Source organism: Paralichthys olivaceus, chromosome 6, assembly GCF_024713975.1.
Source record: "Paralichthys olivaceus isolate ysfri-2021 chromosome 6, ASM2471397v2, whole genome shotgun sequence".
Lineage (NCBI taxonomy): Eukaryota > Metazoa > Chordata > Actinopteri > Pleuronectiformes > Paralichthyidae > Paralichthys > Paralichthys olivaceus.
This window is the reverse complement of record NC_091098.1, coordinates 6,405,410-6,427,983: the sequence shown is the minus strand read 5'-3', so window position 1 is coordinate 6,427,983 and position 22,574 is coordinate 6,405,410. Positions and strand designations below refer to the sequence as shown.

The 22,574-nt window shown below is 40.9% G+C and overlaps 1 protein-coding gene and 1 long non-coding RNA gene across 5 annotated transcripts in view; one reads left to right on the top strand and one right to left on the bottom strand.

Moving 5' to 3' along the window:
- LOC109630970 (solute carrier family 41 member 3-like) overlaps positions 1–22,574 on the bottom strand; it is a 27,474-nt gene extending 4,900 nt beyond the window's left edge. Inside the window, exons 1-10 of one of the 4 annotated variants that reach the window (XM_020089516.2) lie at positions 22,319–22,574; positions 20,234–20,592; positions 11,595–11,702; positions 9,906–9,977; positions 9,497–9,641; positions 7,775–7,921; positions 6,385–6,529; positions 5,686–5,765; positions 2,441–2,575; positions 1,489–1,637 (exon numbers count right to left, since the gene is read on the bottom strand). In XM_020089516.2, the coding sequence (XP_019945075.2) occupies positions 1,489–1,637; positions 2,441–2,575; positions 5,686–5,765; positions 6,385–6,529; positions 7,775–7,921; positions 9,497–9,641; positions 9,906–9,977; positions 11,595–11,702; positions 20,234–20,548 (1,296 nt within the window). In that variant the 5' untranslated portion in view covers positions 20,549–20,592; positions 22,319–22,574. Of the gene's footprint in view, positions 1–1,488; positions 1,638–2,440; positions 2,576–5,685; positions 5,766–6,384; positions 6,530–7,774; positions 7,922–9,496; positions 9,642–9,905; positions 9,978–11,594; positions 11,703–15,562; positions 17,007–20,233; positions 20,593–21,640; positions 21,818–22,318 lie in introns of those variants that run through there. The other 3 variants (XM_020089515.2, XM_069526366.1, XM_069526367.1) reach the window with 3 other exon arrangements.
- On the top strand, positions 17,006–19,936 carry LOC138410464 (uncharacterized). Its single transcript, XR_011243170.1, has 2 exons — positions 17,006–17,225; positions 19,273–19,936. It is a non-coding gene; the product is annotated as an uncharacterized lncRNA (long non-coding RNA).

Genomic DNA, 22,574 nt, shown 5'->3' with positions numbered 1-22,574 from the left:
TGGAAAATAATGAGAATCTCAACTAGTTTGAAGAAAACAAAACTAATCATGATTTGATTGATAAAAAAGTCAACAACGCATATTTATGTTAAATAGAAAAAAACAACAACACATTCAGCATATTCAACAGGATTTACCATTAACCTGATTCAGTGACAACAAACTAGATACGTCAAAATAGTTAGTCAAGTAATGGATCGTGGTTTAAATAGGTTGTTCAATACAGACAATCCTTCTCACCTCTATTAAGTGCCAGGTGGAGAATGGGCCTGTTGTGTCCTGTTGTGCATTGGAAATGAGGTTGGTTGGAGACCAACAGCCACCCCCTACTTAAGATGGCTGCTCTTTCTCTTTCTCTCAGATACTATTTGCCTGATAAAGGTCTAGCATCAAAATGTTGCAAATAAATAATATAATAGTAAAACAGTGTGCAGGGGTGTTTTCTAAAAATAGTATGTTTGCAGTAATGGATAAACATTTTGATTGGATATTTAAGGACAAATTGAAATAGTACTCGACCGGAATTATTGCACTGTAGCTGTCAGCCTCCGCCAACCAGTGCAGTTCAATTTACCCTTGACCACTGAAATCTAGTCAGAAGAAATTCCCTCGAAGCGGTCTACAGTCAAGAGGCCAAAAACATGTTTTGTGAGGCCTCGCCCTTTGATCACAAAAGATTGTGTCCAACTGAACATGTGTGCCGAATTTGAGAGAATTCCCTTGCAGGATATTACACTCACAAGGCAAAACATGTGTTTTGAAAGGTAACAGTAACTTTGACCACCAAATTCTAATCAGGTCATCCAAGTTAATGTTTGTACCAAATTTGAGGAAATTCCAAACAGACAACCCCTCCAGAGAATGCCTCTGGCCTCTGGCTGTCACTGGCACACGGGCATAATAAAACCCTCTCACTAGTGTACCTCAAATGCTCATAATACAAAATGTGTATTTGTGTATTTCTATCTGCACCTTTGTTATGTATCATGTGTATTATGTTATTACATCAGCCAGGCCAGTGATCTCAGTAGCAGCTTCCTATGAATCTTCCAAGCAGTGAAATCATTCAAGCTCTGAGTCAACTTCTCTGGACTCTAGCAAATAAGAAATCTGAGTTTTATTTGTGCGACTGACTGGATACCACACAACACAACATCTGAGCCAACTCTGTATGTTTGTGTTATCGCCGACATTGAGCAGCTGAGATGATGTGATATTGCGGAGGTCAGAAAGGTGCAGTGCACTTTTTGTTCTGTCCAGGAACAGATCTCCATCTCACCGAGCTGCTGAAACCCCAACATCTGGCTCAGGTCATTTCACAGTTAGGTCACAAGCGGCAGCGGGCATTTTATCGGGCTGTGCAAAGTCTTTTAATGTACGCTCTGATGACTGGTTTCCACAGTTTGTATCACGGGGTTGTGTGAAATGTCAACTGAGGGCCAATGAGTTCATGAGACAGAGCACGGGGCTCCGAAAATATCAGTTTACCTGCAGCAGAGCAGCGCAGAGGTAGCAGATGGTGAAGGATACAGAGATCGGCGCCTCGTCTCCCTGCAGCAGAGAGATGGCGTACAGGAAGACCAGGTGACCGGGGACGACCAGCATCAGGAGGACGCGGCCTGACTTGGAGTTCACCCCTGGGAGACACAGAGAAAAGAAGATGGGTAATTTATTTAGCTAACATGATCCTTTTATGCATCACGTTATTCTCTTACTGTAAACTCAGCGCCATCTGGATGGATTTTGGTGTTCCATTGTCCCTGTGTAACATGATCCTCAGGATCCGTGTCCAATCCTGTTACCCACTGTTCACCAGTGTATGGACTCCAGCAAAGGAATTCATATTTTATCTTTGAGGGATGACTAAACCTTGGTTCATTATGTGTTCTCTAAACTAATTACTGTAATATAATGAAATATAATCAAATGAAACATTCACTAAAGGATTTCTTGGCCACAAGGAATCAGCAGAACAAGTTAACGGTACAATATTAAAGTCGTTTTCAGACATGAACCTCGAAGGATTGGGAGAATGAATTAAGGAGCAGGAGATTCTCCAGTTAGACACATCAACACAAAAATCACCAGACATCTTTGTCGGCGCATATGAAACGTTTGGCACCTCTTTTTCATCTTGGGATATTTGTTATCTCTTTATAATACAGTATTTTTTTTTTTGTCTGTCATGTTTTGGAAACACGATCACGCCCAATCACTTGCGGTGAATGCTGCAGAGGATCTCATGCTGTGTTCTCTCTCGGACATTCGTGTTCTCACACACGGCCCCTCCAGAGAATATCAGGAGACTATCTGGAGTTCAGTGCATGTCTAGAAGCAGCTTAACTTTACCCATCATATCATTACGTATATGGTATAAATACATTATGCAGGAACAGATCATTTAAAATGTAAAATTTCAACTTAATATCATTAGTGTTACCTGAAGAGAAGAAGGTGATGCAGGGATTGGGCCAGTGCTGCCTCATCTTGTAGGGCAGCACCCCAGGGATGCTCCAGAAGTGCAGGTAGGTCGAGATCCTACTGGCCTGGATGGCCACCAAGTTACCACCCACTCCTGAACACAGCGAGGAACAAATAAAAAGGAGGATCAGACTGAGTAGGTGAGTAAATCAATGAGAATATGAATGATGTGGCAATACAATGCAGAGAAAATTGTATTCAGTGGTTGTTTGCGGTGCGTCTGTGGCTGAGGGGGTGGAGCGGTCGTCCTCTAACCAGAAGGGCAGTGACTCGATTACAACAAATGGTCCCTGATAGAAAAAGTGCTGCCCATAGATGCACTGTATGAATGTGTGTGTGAATGGGTGATTGACAATACACTGTACTGTAGAGCTCTATATAAACACAGACCATAACAATTAAATACAGACCATAACAATAATTCTGTCAAAATGTCACCAAGGCCTATATAGCATGGTTTTCCATTCATTTCAAAAGCTGATTATGATTTTTTCTTATATAATAATAATACACAATCAATTACAACAGAGTGTTCTTTCAATGAAACAATAAACACTTTAAACCTCTTATATCATCGCCTGCACTCGAATGAAGCCAAGGAATGACAGACAGCCAAGGTTTATTAAGAGCCATCACAAGTCCATCTCCGCAAACATCACAGGCTAAACCCTGGCCGCTGAAGTCACAGTAAGTAAGAGACCAACAGAAACAAATATATGAACTTATCCTCTTGCGTGTAAACAGCTCATTTCTGACTCACTCTGTGTCATGACGTCTGATCTTTCTGTCTGTTGAACAAAACAGGTTGGCCTGGTTCAAACGTCAGAGATATCAAGATTTTATCAGTGGGGTTCTGTCAGGGCAAGTAAGGCAACTGTTACATCTAAAAACAGAGGACAATTACACAAAGTGATATCTCTTAATACAACTGATCCCAAAACAGCACTGTGCCTCATAAAGGATCTGATGTTGCCTGTTTGCATTCATTTCCAATGAACGCCCTCTTGTGGTGGCAGTGAGTTATTGTCTCGGGATGCTAGCTTGACTTGCAGCAGCCCCATCGATTGTTTCTGTCATTTTTGTCGATGTGTCCCGTTGACAAATGCAGGAGCTTGTAAAACGAAGGGGGAGAGCCGCTGGTTCTGGACTTTTCCGTGTGCACATCGAGGATCAAACCTGGGATCTCAAAACCTAAGCACCCCCCACTGATCTGCGGAAAAGTCACCGCATGCCACTGGAGTCTGTCCTTTTCTTCGAGAGTGAGGAAAGGCCCTTTTCTACTTCCCACAGACTTTAAAATTTAAATCCATTTTATTTCGAGTGCTGACAACATATCTGCACATAATTCAGTTACATCAAACACCTTTCCAAGTTACTTAACCCCCCAAAAAAGGGGACAGATGTTCTTTTGTGAGATGGAAAAAACTTGGGGGAATTTTGAGTAAAACATAATAATGTTTTTTAAGCAAGCCGGCGAGGGAAAATGGGAAATTCAAACCAGATTGGTGAGTTCAGAATTTCCCAGAGAGAGGGAGAGAGAGGGAGAGAGAGAGGGAGGGAGAGAGAGGGAGATTGAGAGACAGCAGTCAGATAGGAAGAGACAAAATGAGAAACAGAGAGTTGATGGTTATTAAAGGCCCTGTCAGCTGTGCCTGGGTACTGGATGTGCACCATTAGTGGTTTGACTCGACTCTCCTATACTCAGTGGATGCCTGCGTGCATCAGCTCATAGGATAACCATTCATTCTGAAGGCTGCTGCTTTTCCTTCCATTTCTCAGTGTTTGAGTCTATTTGACATCCTTCTGACACAGCATTAGGTAGAAGTATAATCCGTTCTCTGATTCATACAGCTGATTTTCTCATCGAGAAGAGTGCAGCAAATCCAAACAGTTATACGTAAATCTCAGGTTTCTCCTCCTCTCTAACTATCCCTAACTTCAGAATCTTTCTTAGTTGGTTACCATCAATATGCATGAGGGCATTGATAATTCTGCAGTGCACTGAATGCTCCTGCTTGTTGAACTGCTCAGAAAGGTCTTCTCACCTCTCTCGATCTTGGTTCCGTAGATGTTTTAAATGTTTTAAAATGGTAGCAGACGGTCAAATAACCTCCATGTTGCATGACACAGGGTCTGTCTCAAACAGATTATTACTCAAGAACAGATAAGTGGACGACCCTCTTTACCTCCTGAGCCAGGTGAATTTTAATCAACACTTTTGGAAACAACATTTAACAAAACTTGCAAATGTGTAACTTCCCAGTGAATCATCAAAGTGGTTTGATGCTCCACGTGTCGGCCTTGTCGGTGCATCTGAAATAGCTGCTGCTTCTCTAAATGTTCCAGTGGTTTCAAAGCCTCATTTAGAAAGCCTTTGGCAGCTCTGCATGTTCTACTCTATTGACTATAAATCATGAAGACTTTAATATTAGAGACAAACATTTTCCAAAGTATCACAGATGATTTTAGACAGACGTCCTACCTCCCAGACAGCCACTGGTTTCAGTTAAATTCATAAATAACTATTTCAATCTACTCTGATTTTCCTTAAATAAGAAGATAGGCTTGCAAAAGTTGTGTACTTTTAAAAATTGTAATAAATGAGGTGAGCTTCATACTGAAACACCCACAAATTAAAGCAAGCCTTGTGACACACTGGATTACAGGGCTCCACCAAACTGAAATAATCCCAGATAATCTGGCACATTAATCTTAAAAATATAAGAAGGCTCTGTCATGTAAAAGCAGCTGATTACTCATCATTAAGAGAAAAATATAACTGTGCAAAAATAAAACAGACAGGGTAGAGTTTGACCATATGATCCAGTGTGTCTGACTGAAATCAATGTTGTTATATTCTCTGTTTACTGGTTCACCATCCAAACTGCTCATTACTCTCTACATGGCTCCTAGTTGCTGCTGCTGATGCCTCTCCCACATTTAAACCTCAATTATTCCTGTTTTCAAATCAATACCATGTCAATATCAACGCAACAGCGATGGCATCTCTTATCACGCTCTTTACGTACCTCCCATAGATAGTGATGTGTGTTTGTTTGGATTCACTTTGGGCTCAAGGGGCTCACTGCTGAATCTGTAACATTCTGACGTGTGTGAGGAGCATGTGAATGTGTGTGTACTGTCAAACACTGCTGATGAGACTCAGTCTGGACAAGTTCCACTTGACTTTATGGATCATCTTACCGTTGATGACGGGTGTAAAGACAGCCATGCCCTCAAAGTTGGGATCATTCACGGTCTTGTCCAGAATAAGTCCTCCAAAACTGGGAGTCACAAACACAGAGGTAATCAGAACCACACACACAGTTATGGACACGTGATAACGTACATCCTGAAAATACAGAGACATAAGAATACATACATTAAATATGAAAATATGTGTGGGATGTAGGTGGAATCAGAAATGGCTTATACGAAAACCAGACAAAAAATATAATGAAATAAAATACCAACATATAAAATATTCAATACAGATTATACATAAGAATCAAGGAGAAAATTGGACATGTATGACAGAAATAATTACACACATGGAAGAATATATGCTATAATTACAGTATATGACTAAAAGAGCTACTTTTCAAACAGAGCATTTATAAGTCTCTTTGTGTTCATGGACAATGACACAGAGGAATCCAGTAAGTGTACATATTCATTCCGCAAAAGAAGCAATATTTAATAGAGAACTGACCATGAGATGAAGGTAGATTATAACATTTTGAATAGTTGCCGAAATACTGAAAATAATTCTGTCTGTCCGTTTCTAATTTTTCATCTTCAACCTCAAACATCAGTCTGAAGTTCTACTGAATAAATGAATGTGTTAATAAACAATTCATGTTGGAACTAACAGAGGTGAGTGTGTGATGATACTGTGTGTACCTGCTGATGGACATGGCCACTATAACAGGCTGCCACCCTGAGCGGAGGACCTCCCTGATCTGAGGGCTCTGTCGAGCCACCACCACCCACAGAGGGATCAGAGCCAAGAAGAGCAGACACACCAGAGGAGACAGGTACCACATATCTGCAGGAACACATGGAGGGTGGAGAGGAAATATACGTCTGTGCATTATCTCGTCTGTGATCATCAAAGAGTGAGCATCCTTAATAGATGTTCAGATAAGGATTTAGGATCTTGGTCACCTCAGAAGAAGCTTGGAAGAAGGCATCCCCTCATCCATCCTTTCTGTGCTTATCTCCTCGCCTATATGTTTGTGGTTATGTTGTTGGATCTCATATGCACTTAACAGTTGAGCAAAGATAGTCTAATATTGCTGTTTGAGACATAAACAATGAGCTAATGGAACATGAGGCATTTATTAGATTTTTACTCTGGGATAAGGGGAAAAAATGTAAAATCCCCCATAACAACTGTATCTAAACTCTCTCTTTAAACAAATTCCACCCACACATGTAGACTGTTCTAGCTGATCTAACTTTGATAACTTCTCATATTTCTTTACCTCCATTCACTGAGCCTCCCATGAAACAGTTTGCCCCACTAAGGAGGCCCATGCCCCGATGGTTCATCGAGGGTTCACCTCTGTATTATGTGTTAGCACAGAGGTCATAGTTAGTGATGGAGCTGGGCTGGACTACACAGCCCTCATGTGTGTATAGAGGACAGAAACGTAGAAACACCTCTTAATATGATGTGGTCCAGTAAAATGGAACCTCAGTGATAAATAAACATTATGAACTTTGATGTTAGGGCATCCATACTATAAAATGTATATGTTTCACAGATGTAGTGATTATTGTAGTAATAATTTAAAGTCATAAATACAGTATATGACTAGAAACACACACACACACACACACACACACACACACACACACACACAGCAGACAGACCTCATAATAGTGAGAGGCCACATGCATTAAGAAGTTAGAAGTACTGTGAATAAGGAATAAACCACATCATGTTCACAGAGCTTGTGCTACAGTACACACACACACACACACACACACACACACACACACACACACACACACACACACGATGAGATGTGAAAACAAATCTTCTGCTGCCACCTTGTGTTCTATTCATCATCATGATGAACACGAAATGTCTCGTTTATGGGGAGAAAAATAAATCACAAATCCAGATCTGCCAAGTTGAAGGAAACCAATAAAATGTCATCATATTTGATATTTGAGTAAAAGTACTGAATTGACTGATGGTCAAACAAAGCAGAGCAGCACAGACAAAGTTAGACACAGAATCATAAGTCAGATCTGAGATCTGGTTTATACTCTATCTACTCACCTATGTGATTATAGAGCGTGGTGCTGACCCCGGCCAGCAGGGACAGGGTGATCAAATCCCCCAGACTGGCTGCGATGGGGGTGGCCACGTTGTCGGGGTTGATCCCCACCTTCCTGGAGCCGATGATCACTCCAATCATCACCAGGCCTATGCATTGTTGGGGAGCAGAACAAGGAGGTGAGTGAAAGTGAAGACAGGCACAGATGAGTTGTTGTCAGGAGAAGAAAAACAGAAAATATGACAAAGGAGATAAAACGCAACTGCCATTACTTTCCACCAAGATGGATGTAAGTAAAGATTCAGACAGAAAGACAAAATTGACAACATTTATTCATGACAACACACTGCTTTCAGCTGGAGCGTGTTCGTTTTTCTTTCTTTCTTTTTTCAATAAAGACCATTTTCAATTATGCTCAGTGTGACAGCGTGCTGCAAAACAGAAGGGAAGCAAAACGAGCTGCATTAGGATCTGAGCAGAATAAAAAATGTATCGTGCATCAGAAAACAAATTCGAAAAGAAGTGGTGTAAATCAAGAGAAATGAAAAATTGAAAGAAAGGGAAGAAAGCTAGAAAAAGATCACGACCAAGCTGAGACACGACTCAGAACATTTAGGACTCTTGTCCAGCAGGGACACATTACAGATGACACAGTAATTACATGATGAAGAATATATACATGCACAGTTAAAAACCTGCAGGCTCTGTATGTTGGGAGACACTGTTTGATAGCGTAACACATGCATCTGTTCCTTTCTATTAATCCATTAAAAGGACGTTTACCAAACTGAATCATCTAGAAGACATTGTCTCAATCCAGTGGAAATGCAGAATATATTTTAAACACTAGATCTTCAGGTAGGATTGTTTTAACTGCTTTGGAGTTTAAACTTGAGAAGGAGCCAAACTGATTTGCAATTTTTTTTAACTTTCATTCACAAAGTGCAGGGGTGGAGTGGTTCTAACCCTCCAATAATAAAAACTGGTCTGCACTCCCCCTCTAATAATCAGACCATCACACTGAATGAAAGCTTCTGACTATTACAACACATAATAGAGTGGCTGTTTAAATAGATTTAATTTGAAGCAGCAACAAAGAATAAAGTTTTTCACCCCATTTAAATTGTAGCTACTTTAGATACTAGCTAGCTGATATCATCTGGCAAGTTTATATATATATAAATATATCAAGTGATTATTCACTGGTAAGAAATTATAGGAGTTATCCACAGTATTTTACCTCACCCCCAATGTTCAACCTAAAGTTACACGTCCAGTCCTCACATTACAGACCTGCACTGCGAATCTACATTTACAGTCATGTAAAATGTATTGCAAATACAATTTAAATTTTCAAAGGTAATTTTTCTCATTTCCAATAAAATAGTGACATCCGCAATGTGATACTTTAACAGTTTCAATGAAATACATTTTGTTTGAAATTCAATGATAAAAATGCTGTGATGCTCTCATGAACCTTTATAACCTGAGTGTCTTTTTATTTCTATAAAGATTTTTATATAAATTGTCATTTATTATATATTTTTTTTCCTTTACACATCTACCTTTCTACCATTAAAGGCTATAAACATTAAACGACTGACATTTCAACGAAAACTGGAGGAAGGGGGTGTTCTAAAACTTTTTTCTAAAGTGGGTTTACAGGTGTGTACAATATGCCTGCACAGTGTGTATGTATGATAAACAATGAACGTGTCACTGACCTAGAGAGAGAGCAGCCACGAACGCAGTGGTGATGCTGCTGGCACACAGAACAGCCGCCTGGTCCAGTTCTATACCTCCTCGAGAAATTGCCCCTAAACACACGGCTGCCACCGCAGCGAGGAAGCCCACCACTGTGGCCTGGACCTGCACAAAATCAGAAGAGACAGATCAAATGAATCATCTGCAGGACATCAATAAATCTGACATACACATGAAGCTGAAATCAACATTTCTTTTTTTATTTATTATTAATCTGCTATTACTCAATCAAATAATCAATCATTTGGTCAAGGAAACATCAGAAAACACCCGAAAGTGTTTCAGTGTTACGTCCAAACAGAAGTCCAGGACCCAAAGATAATCAGTTTACAATAACAGTAAGCTTTGTAAATATATACAGTTGGTTACCTGTATCAGTGCCAGATTGCTGCACACCATGGACCATTGTTTATCAGGGTCGTCCATTTGTCCTGTGTTGGCCTGAAAACATTTCAAAAAGGCACGAGCAGTTGATGACATTATATACATTTAATTAAATATAAAGTTAAAGTACTGAAACACTGTGACAATTACATGTTAGTGAGGAATATTTAAAAATCATACTTAATACTTTGAGTCATCTCAAACAACAAGACAACAGATCTGACTGAGTAAATCACTAAATGGGGCAAAATTAACTCAACCAGTCACAGAAAACCACCTTTGGTTTAGGTCAATAACTTTAGATTTTTATATATTGAGCTCTTTCAATTTGATTGACTTGTTTAACTTAATATTCTATATGACATTCCTCCTACATAGAGAGCACGACAAGAAATAAAGCAGTGACAAGTAATTTAGGAAAGTGGACTGTGGTAATACTTTACACTTAAAGTATGTTTATAATTATGCAGTACATAAATAATGACTTTGCATTAGCGCAAGAAACAACTGAATTCATCTTCAGCATTTTAAAAAGAGTAGGATCTCAGGTAGTTTAAGTAAAAGTATAAATTTTTTCTCAGATGCTTTTGTTACCCCATTTGTTCCTTCACCTCTCGTCTGCTTCACCTGTCCCTTCATGTTTGTCCTGTTTTAAGTTCCAAGTGAGTTTGAGGATTTGATTTGATAACCCTCACATGTAATCATTAATTGTAATATATAATAAACAGAAAGGTGTGGGCTGATGAAATTAAGAGTTGCCAGAGTTTGTTTCACACAGTGTTCAGCCGCAGGTGATTCTTTCTCTGCTGGACATTTTTTTGGCAATGTTGTCCATGTCCCTGAATCACAGAGCTGAAGATGGTCAGCAAAATGAGATCATAACATAAGGAACATTAGAGCCAGGAAGGTTTGGGAAAAAACTCCTGTGCTGTCTACCCAAGACCAAGTACGACAACATAACTATGCATGTTGCAGTACACATGACTCTTTCAAGTCTTACTGCAAGAAACCTAAGTAGTTAACCTGATGGTCATACGTGTTTGTGCGGCTAAATAATCATACCTTGGGTTGACATTTCACACTTCATAAAGGTAAAATACTCTCCTCTAAGTGTGACTTTGAACTGGATCGATTGTGCCTGATAGATTGTATGTAGGGAAATAAATGTAAGTAGTAAGGATTAGGGCTGCCCCTCTAATCCAATAGTTGAACACTTATTTGAAAGTGGGGGAAACTTTTTATAATGACCCGTTCAATTTCAAAATATTCAGTCTAGAATCTCATCAGACCGGCTGAAGTGGTTTGCCTCCTCATCCAGCAGAGGGCGATCACTATCAGCTTGACCTATTGCGTGCCCTCTTGACCTATCAGAGCAGACAATCGTGACACCAGAGCGTCAGAGAAGCAGCATGTGGAAGTGTTTGGGGCTCTGCACTGTAGACAGACAAGTGATGAACATAGGTCAGGCTGTTTGTTGACTTTGTACCAGTTGCTAGTCAAGTCAAATTTGTTCGAACTTGATTTTTAGAAAAAATGACAACCCCAGTAAGGATATAGTGAGATCTCCTTCTATGTCTTTGGATGTAAAAAAGACATAGAAAACTTGCCCAGTTCTGAAACAAATATAAAATGCCACGTGGACCTTCATTGATTATGTAATTAGGTTATTCTTACAGCAGTGGAGAGTCGGGCAGCCAGGGTCATCTCCAGGTTTCCTTTGAGTCCGACCAGTGCCGGCACCAGGATGAAAATCTCTGTTATCACCTTAAACACCTCCCAGTGCTGCAACACAGACACACATAAAACACACCAACATACAGCACATTCAGTGAATTCCAATTCCTTCCCTTCTTCCATCTCAATACTGGAATATTTCTATTTCCAAAAACATCAGTGTCATTGTAACCACCAATGATGAACTCTCTGAACCTGCTCCCTTCCTGATACACTTAAATAAGCACATAACAGATTCTAGACTAACCCAGTGGCCTACTTTCTCCTGTTTCCACATCTCTGAGCATCGTGTGATGCCACGCCATAATGCACAGGTTCACTGGGTTTAGAGGACGCACAGTTCACGGAGTCTGCCTCATATTCTCTGACTACAATTCCAGCTGGCAGGTCCGGGACAGTTTAGATCTTTAAATAGATGCACATATAAAAGAACAACACGGCTGCCAAGAGCAGAGTGATGTGGAGCAGAGGGAGGTGGGGAATTAAAGATGAGAGGCCGGAAATGGAGGGAGGAAAAAATAAGTTTTGTTGCAGAAAAATAGAAACACAGAGAGTTAGTTAGTTTCATCAGTTAAAGGTCCAGTGTGTAAGATTTAGGTGAAAGGGATCTATTGGCAGACGTTAAATGTAGAATAATCCTCATGAAGTTTTCACTAGTTCGTTTCATCTAAATTGTTTGAATTGTAGTTGTCTTTACCCCAGAAAAGACTCTTTATATTTAAATACTTTGTATTTACATTGGGGGGGGGGGGTCCTCTCCACGGAGGCCGCCATGTTTTTTACATTAGTCCAGACTGGACAAACTAAACACCTTTTGAGCTGAACTGAAGAGACCACAGGTTCTTTTTCATGTTTGGAAGGAGAGGGTGAGGTGAGGGGAGTTCAGCTGCAACTTCAACACTAGATATCACAAAATTCTACACACTGAACCTTTAAATGAAGGAGGGGAAATTACCACCTTCAATATCACAGTGATTTCTATTAAATAGCCTAGCCTATAGTAAGCTGCCCCTTGTAACTTTGTTTCAAGGGGCAAGATAACCCTCGAAAACAAGAGGTAGGGGCAGGGAGAAGGGGTGAAATAGGATTGGGCGTATGTCTCAACATCAACAGCTCAACAGGCCTCATGGGTGAGTTGAGTCAACATATTTTTCTGCAAAATAAACGACTCAATTGAAAATGCTTTTAGAAAAAGTTGAAATATCACAAGAAAGGTTTGACTTGGCTGAGGTGTAAGGTGTTTGAGTATTGAAAAAACACAATGCAACAAAGTGCAAAGGGAAACAGTTTCAAAAATCAGAAAGATTAAAAAAGAGGCAGATGAAAACGTGTGTGGAGCGATTATAACCTAATACAAGAAACATATATCATAAATGCAATATTTCCATGACCAATGATGAACATTTCTGCCTCCTGACTAGAGAGGACACCTAGCAGGTCCAGGATGGAGGATGGAAGGATGACTGCGTATAGTTCATTAGAGGTGTGTGTTCTGTGCCTCAGTTTGTGTGCTCGTCTGTATGTGTGTCTATTTATACACTTCACTCTCACTTTGTGGACTGGTAAGTCTAGCTGACGCCTGTAATATTGGGAGGCTATCTTGGGACACGGCCTGCTTCTGCTATAACACTTCTACTGCTGCTGCTCGGCTGTGACAGGCCGGAAGCCAAAACACTGCAATACTCACAATATCTCAGGAGAAAAATCAATGCTTATAATTAGTGATTAATTCTCCATCACTGGAGACACCATTACTATATCACCACCATGTGCAGTTAGTTATTATCATTATCAGAAAGGTTTACACAACACTTTATATCCACACTAGAGAAGGAACAAATGGAACTATTGGACAGTCTGGACATTGCTTTCAGAATCAATGTGTTTACACTGCGTCTCAGTCCTCCTTTCATCCTTCATCACTTATTAAATTAACTGTTCACTTTCATCCCAAGGCTCTACTCTCGCTCCCACATCTAAATCAGATTTGGAAATCTCAGGGAAGCGGATGTTAAAGAAGGCTGCACATGTACAGAAAATAGCACAGTCAATGGAGAGGAGGTCTTGTTATAACTAATATACATATTGCATCTTTTTCAATATTTCCAGTCATCAGTTGATCAATCCTTCCACTGAGACACGTCCATCTATTCACCCATTCCAGCTGTCTGCTTATATTAAAGGAAAACCCTCTCTTTCATCCTTCTTTGCAATAATTCCTAAATTCTGCCTCTGTCTACCAACTCAACCATCATTCTCTACACACGTAAGACAGAGAGCTGCCTGAGTTAGTACGAAGTTAGACAAGACTGACCGCAAATTTATGATATTTAATAAAAGACCAATGTCGGTCCGACCCTTATTTAAAAATGAGGATGAAATGATGCCAACTGAGACCACTCTCAACTCAGCAGAAGGTGAAGTCCATCTCTGCCAGAACTACTGTGATTCTTTCTAAATCACATGTCTGACAGTCTCTTCACAGCAAGTCCAAGTCCATACTTCCAAGAATGCAGGAAATTAGCAGTTGGGGTTGCTGAGAGAAGTGAAGACATCATAAAATGTAGTGCAACAGTGCAACATTCAGGGTTTTTCTATTAATGAGAAGAGCAAACATGTTTATCAATGTTTTACACTGCAACAGACAGAAATCACCATGATTGTTTCAGTTAGTGCCAAATATTTGATCTTCATCATGTTCTTGTGCATCAGACAGGCTACAAAGAAAAAACTACTTCAAACTGTTTGGTACCAACTGAAAAGGATCTGTGGTGCAAAGTATCAGAAACTGTCATGGACCAAAAGGTGGCATCAAATGCCTCCTCATATTCATACTTATTCTTTGCTCTGACACTTTCAGATTTGGCGAAATCTCAGAGGATTTTGCCAACTTTTGACCAATTTATTCAAACTTATTGTAGGTATATTTGTGTTCACCCATCTTAGGAATGACAACCATATTGGATGCGTCCTCCTCACCTCACATTTAAAGGTCCAGTGTGTAAGATTTAGGTGAAAGGGAACTATTGGCAGAAATTGAATGTAGAATAATCCCCATGATGTTTTCACTAGTTCGTTTCATCTAAATTGTATGAATTGTAGTTTTCTTTACCCCAGAAAATACCCTTTATATTTAAATACTTTATATTTACATTGAGGGGGTCCTCTCCACGGAGGCCGCCATGTTTTTTACATTAGTCCAGACTGGACAAACTAAACACCTTTTGAGTTTTTATGACAATTAAAGGCTACCACAGTTTCTTGTTCATGTTTGGAAGGAGAGGGTGAGATGAGGAGTGTTCAGCTGCAACATGCAACTTCAACACTAGATATCACAAAATTCCACACACTGTACGTTTAAATGAAGGAGGGGAAATTACCACCTTCAATATCACAGTGATATCACACTGTACCTTTTAGGTCAACATTCAGTTCTAGTGGTGCAACTAGTAATTCATATTACAGTGGAAAATAAGGGTGTTGAGTTCAGGATGGTAGACTGGCAGAGCAAGCATGTACAACTTTCTTGAAGGAAATCGGTCTAACCAATTTATGTTTGCTTTTAACAACAACAATTATATTCCCATAACCCTTTTTCCGAATCCTAACCATGTTGTATCTACAGCTAATTTGTCATAACCTCAATCTGTCCCTATGAATCCCACTGTAGTAGCCTTGTGTAGATGATAAACAAAGTTTAACATTTTAAATGGATGTAAAAACTGTAAAAAAGGAGATTGGCAGAAAATGAGGTACATGTTAAAGACCTTATCATACAATGTATTGTGCTGGGATTGGTACCTAAATTTGAATATCAAACTGACACTAGTACCCAACCCCATTCGTTGGCCTATCAATCAGTGTCTCACAAAAGAATTCAAAACAAGATTTATCTTAGATTTCATTACTTGTATAAGATCCATAATGATGCCAGCGGACACCATTCCGAGCCCTGACACCAGGTACGGCACCATGACCTGAGCAGCAATCAACCAGGAGCTCTCTGGTAGGAAACCATGTTCTGATCGAGTCAACTTCCACGTGACGCCGCGCAACTTTTTGCCCTGGTAGCGCAGCTCCAGCTCCAGATGAGTCACCACCATGTTGAACGAGGGGTTACTTAATCACAAACAGTTGTTATCCCATTGTTAGCGTAAAAGCAATCCGAACATAAAGGATGAGTGAAGGCAAAAAACATCAGCTTCTGATGCTGTTTATCCAAATGAACTTAGTTTCACTGTTTCCACTGTCTGAAGAATGGAGCAGCGTGAATGCTGAATAAGAAAACATCCAGTGTTGTTTTAGTTGGTTTAAAACAGGTCAAGGACAACTATTGAAGCAGTCAGGACTTTCTTGAAGAGCTGAGAGACAGAATTCAGGAATGCATAGTTGCACAGCTCTCGATTACAGAAATGAACAAGGGAACCAATCAGCTTATATTAACCTTTTTGTGGAGAAAAACAAGACATTTTCAGATACTGCCATATCTCCAGATGTCCTGAAGAGAAAATGTTGGTATGAACATGTAGAAGACAGTCCCGTCATTTTCCATTTCTTCAAATCAGCTAACTTCTTTTTTCAGGCAAAATCAATCATATTAAAGGCTCCAGCACGAAGGTGAGGGGTAATGGAGTGTGGCATCTTTGGGCCAGTGGTGAGTCAGCAGTGATGACGTATCATTTGTCAGCACCACTGGGGAACACAATCATGAAGACCACTTCTGATTCATAGGTCGCAACGATCTGAAAAAGCACTGGAAGACTACTCAGCCTCGGCTTCTCTTCAGCTTTGACCACAGGTTAGTTTGATGTCCACAAACCAAACCATGGATAGTTAAAGATGTCTTGATTAAGTCCAGTTTCTTTGACCTCCTCTGGGATCCATTTCATGTAGTTCAAAGTCCTTTCATTTGAGTTTCCTGGTTGTTGGATGCAGCTGTGAATCCATGTGATCCAGTGTGGGAACAAGTTGGATACAGTGTAAAGGCACAGTCGTATCCTTGTGCTTGCCTTGAAGACTAAATGACTGACAGTGACAAGAAGATGATGGATTGTCCAAAAGCTCTTGAGGAGTTAGAAGCAGCGAGATCCCTGTATGTCTTTGGCGTTCCGGCCTCTTCCTCTGTTTCTGGCAGACTGAAGTGAAGAGGAAAACAGAAAGAGCTCCATAATGTCAATAAGTGATCTGAGAGGTCCACTGACGAAATGCAGCAGCCAGCTCGTGGCAGGATGGTGTGTTTCTATCCTCCTGTCAGCATCAGGGTAGTCCTGCTCCCTGAGCTCTGCTCAGCTGTGACGTAGCAGAGAAAGAGGCAGGACCATCTGCGCTGCCCGACATGCAAACTCATGAGGAAAACGACCGGCTCACACTCTCCCTCTTGCTATTTCTTGCTGCGTGTCTGTCTCTCGTCCTACCTCCCTGGAGCCATGTGACATCCCGCTCTCTATGTCAGCCAGTCTTGCTGCATTTCTCTCTCCATCATCCCTCTTTTCCTGTTCTCTCTCTCCCTGTATCGTGACTCATTCTTTCTCTCTGTGCGTTTCCTCCATCTCTACCTCCGGTTCACCTGCTGTAAGTGCATTTGTACTGTGATCCTCTCATAGCTCTGGTACTATAGCTCTGGTACTATAGCTCCTTGTTCTCTAAGTAAAAAGCATCATATTATACTATGTGACTAGAATATTGCACTGCTTTTTAGAAGCTGGACTTAATCAACAAAGAAAGTTGTTTTCCTTATCATTGTTAAATCAATTATTTGAACACCACTTTGCTAGTACAGATTATTTGCATTTTATTTGAATTTTGTCCATTCAAACATTTAAGCATCAAGAATCAAACTCAACTCCGGCGACAGTTATGGTGAAATGTTTTAAATCATTTATCCACCCATTAATTCCAGAAATCTCTGTCTGTCTGTCTTAATGTGGAACACACATCTCGAGCCCCTTCATCTTATCGGCTTCACACTTGGCATATACACTTACCGGCCACTGTATTAGGTACACCTTGCTAGTACCGGGTTGGACCTTCTTTTGCCTCCAGTACTGCCTTACTTCTTCATACCATAGATTCAAAAAGGTGTGGGAAACAATCCTCTGAGATTTTGGTCCACATTGACATGACAGGATCACGCAGTTGCTGCAGTTTGCCGGCTGCACATCCATGATAAGATTCTCTCCTTCCACCACATCCCAAAGGTGCTCTATTGGATTGAGATCTGGTGACTCTGGAGGCCATTGGAGTACAGTGAGCTCATTGTCATGTTCAAGAAACCAGTTTGAGATGATGTGATGCTTTCTGACATGGTGCATTATCCTGCTGGAAGTAGCCATCAGAAGATGGGTACACTGTGGTCACAAAGGGATGGACATGGTCAGCAACAATACTCAGGTAGGCCGTGGCATTTAAACAATGCTCAGTTGGTACTAAGGAAGAAAATATCCCCCACACCATTACACCACCACCATCCATGCTCTTATGTTGTTTACGCCAAATTCTAACCCGACCATCTGAATGTCGCAGCTGAAATCGAGAGTAATCAGACCAGGCAACGTTTTTCCAATCTTCTATGGTCCAGTTTTGGTGCGCCTGTGCTAATTGTAGCCTCAGTTTCCTGTTGTTAGCTGACAGGAGTGGCTCCCGGTGTGGTCTTCTGCTGCTGTAGCCCATCTGCTTCAAGGTTCGACTTGTTGTGCGTTCAGAGATGGTATTCTGCATACCTTGGTTGTAGCAAGTGGTTATTTGAGTTACTGTTGCCTTTCTATCATCTCGAACCACTCTGCCCATTCTCCTCTGTTCAAAGTCACTTAAATCCCTTTTCTTCCCCAATCTGATGCTCGGTTTGAACTTCAGCAAGTCGTCTTCACCACATCTAGATGCCTCAATGCATTGAGTTGCTGTCATGTGATTGGCTGATTAGCTATTTGTGTTAACAAGCAATTGAACAGGTGTGCCTGATAAAGTGACCAGTGAGTGTAGATCAGGGGTCACCAACCTTTTTGAAACTGAGAGCTACTTCATGGGTCATGAAGTCACACCAAGGGCTACCAGTTTGATACACTCTTCTGAAATAACAAATTTGCTCAGTTTGCCTTTAGTTATATATTATTAGTAATGATAAATGATACTCATCTATGTGAAGACACTGATCACGTTAATGATTCCTACAATAATTATCAACAATGACTTAACAAGTTGGGAAACAGATAATATCAATATTCAATACTTTATTTCTATTAATCTCAGCAATTGTTTAAATTTTCAGATGATCACTTCTACAATATTCCATAATAAAAATGTCCCATTTTCACAAGCCACTGACAAACCCTTTTAACAAATCATAGTCAATAGTTAATTTCAATATGAGAATACAAATTTGACAGTATAAAAAATAAATCATTAAATTTAATTAGAAAAGAGCAAATCTGAGTGTGCCATAACTTGGACAAAAATTACAAACCACTGAAAATGAAAACACCTGCTGGCCTGTGGGACTCAATGTGGAGGAACTACAAGAGGCAATGGTTGTTTTGACAAGATCCAAAACCACCACAGGTTACAGTAATAACCCAAATTACTGACAGTCAGGTGTTCTTATCTTTTGCTCTTCTCCCTTCAGATATTTCCCATGTCCTTCTACGCCCCCTGTGCTGTGAAACACGGCTTTCAGCCAAACTCATGACTAATCACTCTCCTTCAGACATGGGAGGGTAACTGCCACCGTAGAGGAGAATGTGGAGGAAACACTGATGAGCAACAGATGGAGTGAAGGGAAGGAGGCGACTGAAGGTGGACTTGTTTATCAGAGGACGACGGAGAGGAAGGAAGAGGGACCACCTTATCACAGAGCAGACAGCAGTGTGTCTGATTTCCCTGAGCACAGATGGCAGGGAAGCCTGGCAGAGAATAAAGACACAGCTAGCTCTCTCTCTCTCTCTCACACACACATACACACACACACAGGTATTCGCTCCACATCAATTAACAGAGAAGACACAAGCTGTCGACTACATACAGAAACACACTCAGAATACAGAGTGAGCCTCCAGGTGACAAAGAGCAGGTAGAACAAAGACCCTGGGACAGAATTAACAACAGAGATAACATGGTTTATAATGTACAAGAGAAACATAAAACATAGATGATGAGACTCATTCAGCTGCAGTGGCACTTCACACAGTTTTCATATCAGATACAAAACTTTTGTTTGTGATCCAACTCAACACATACCACAGGATGTTTAGGATGAAGTCAGGTTTCACTGACTAAATTATTTTCAGGTTTTATGAGAAAAATGCTAAATATTTGCTGGATGCAGGCTCTCACATATCAGGAGGTCTGAAGTACCATGACCTTTGACCTTTGGCTACCAAAATCAAGTGACTTAATCCTTGACTCCAAGTGAATGTTTGTGCCAATGTAAATTAATTCCTTGACGAGATATAACCTCCTCAGGTAAAACAATGTGCTTTGTGAGTTCACCATGGCCTTGACCTTGGAACAAATAGGAAACACTAAAACTAGGCATTCAAATTGGACAACAAATGATTTCCTGTTGCTGCAGGAGTGTGCACACTCACCTGAACACTGTCCAGCACCATGCCAGCCATCACCATGCCCATCCCAGCCAGCAGGTAGGGAAATAGCACCTGAAGACAGATCGCTATGGACGACTCCTCCTCCATCTTGGCCACCGACACTTTCGGCCTCTCCTCTGCCTGCTTTTTAGGAGGCAGAGGCTGGAGGACCGGAGGTGAGATGAGGCCATCCTGCCCCACTAAGGTGCCACCCAGGCAGTCACTGGGACTCCCACCAGGGCTCTTCACCTTGGAACGTGACTTCTTGTTCTTTTTCCTGTGGCGGGTCTGCTGTGGCGCCTTCTCCTCACCGGGCATGATGGCGGTGGAGGCTGTGACAGTTGGGGCAGTGTCGGTTTAATCTGCGGATACAGAATAAAATGGGACATATCACTTTTATCAATGACAGAGCCAAATCATCTGATAAAGGTTTATCAAACAGGTCAAAAATATAACTTCAAAAAACGTACATTCAGTTTATGTACATAGGTATACAGTTAATTTAATCTCCAATAAGGTAATAATAATCCAGAAAATAAATTATTATTTAATTTCCTACCAGCCAGTCGATTTTAAGATCCAGTAGCTGGCCTAGCACTAGGAATGATAAATCTTTGAACATAACCAACCTGACACGTAGCAGCAATGTGCCCACAGCACCACAGATTGTCTGCATTGATCTACAGTTCTTTACTTGTGGGAGTTAATGGTATTGATGTACTGGGTGTGTTAGCAACAGGAGAACCACACATAGCTTAATAGTCGTGTCCTTCCCTTCAAGTTGGTCATCCTGCGAAATTAAATATTTATTTTGTAATTGGGGATAGATAGTTTACAGATTCACCTTGTGACAGCCCTTTACTAAGCCCCCTTAGTAAAGAACAGATTCATATCTAGTGGCCCAGAGTTATTTATCTCTTTCCCATGCGTTATTATATCGTGGAAACGTAATATATGTTTTCCTAATTGTCACCAGGGGCTCTGTAACTTACACATGCACAATCAGAGAAGTGGAACCAGTCCTTCCTGTATTCAGCAGCTGTGACTGTGGTTTCTTTTAGTCTGGATCATGTGTTTTTAAGGTTTTAATAATAAAACAGTTTGCCTCTCCTTGTTAAACATGAGGCTCTGCTGCCAGTCAAACGTATCCATGTCTGTGATTGGTCATACGCAGTAAACACCGCCCCTTCCACGTGCACGCGCACAGAGCAGGAAAACCCTGGGTTAATTTAACGAGTTGATGACCAACTTAACCTGACTGTGTGTGTCAGGTTAAGTTCAGCCCGATCTCGGGAACGTTTCCTGTGGAAGTCGTACAGACCCCAGCTCTCATACATCTGTTTACACGATGGGACAGTTGTTTATCCACAGTCGCTTCTGAAAGCAGGAATAGAAACATGAAATACACACACAGTCCACGACAGAGTCCCGGAGTGTCCGCGGTCCCCTGCAGCTCCACAACATCAGCTCTCACACACACACACACACCAGTCTGTCTGAGCTGCTGTCCGCCGTGCAGAGCTCCACTGCAGGCTGCCATGTGTCCATCCCATAATTCCACACTGCTTCTCCCGGTAACTAACGCTCTGTGATTGGTTAGAACTAGTAGCAGAGCCGCCCCCATGTGGAGAGAGTGAGTAAATTACATCTGTGTGTGTGTGTGTGTGTGTGTGTGTGTGTAATGTTTGACCATGTATTTTTAATATTAAAAGCAGTGGATGTGTCTGTATCATTGTGTCACATTATAATTCATACAAACTTAAATCATATAAGCTAAGAGGTTGAACACCAACACCAGAACATAGTACACATTCAAGAGCTATGTTGTAGACATTTCCAAACCCTCCTAGTATAACCACTGTAGGTAGTGAAATCAACATGGCTGGGAGTCACACAGTATAAGTCTGTGACAAGCACTTCTGATAATGAAGACACATGCTCAGTCAACACATACGCTCATTACCTAGTGGCTAAACAGCACATTACTGCCATCTCTCTCAGGCTATCCAACAAAATTAAGCCTACAACACACCCTCAGTGGATATAAGTGTCTGGTATAGAGGCTGAGATTTGATCTATGGTGCTTACCTTTGTCTCCAGAGCTTGTGAGGCCGAGAGTGTGCACAGCTGAGGTGAACGCAAGCCCTCAAAAATAACTGTGTGTGCTTGCTGTGCTGTGTCGTGTGTGTTTGAGTGTAAATGTCTCCCTGCGTTAATGATATGTGTGTGTGTTCCTCATTCCGTGTGCTCTTGTATTTTTGTACATATGTCTCTGCGTTAAGCTTGTTCTCTATGTGTGTGTGTGTGTTTGTATGTGTGTGTGTGTGTGTATGTGTGTGTATGT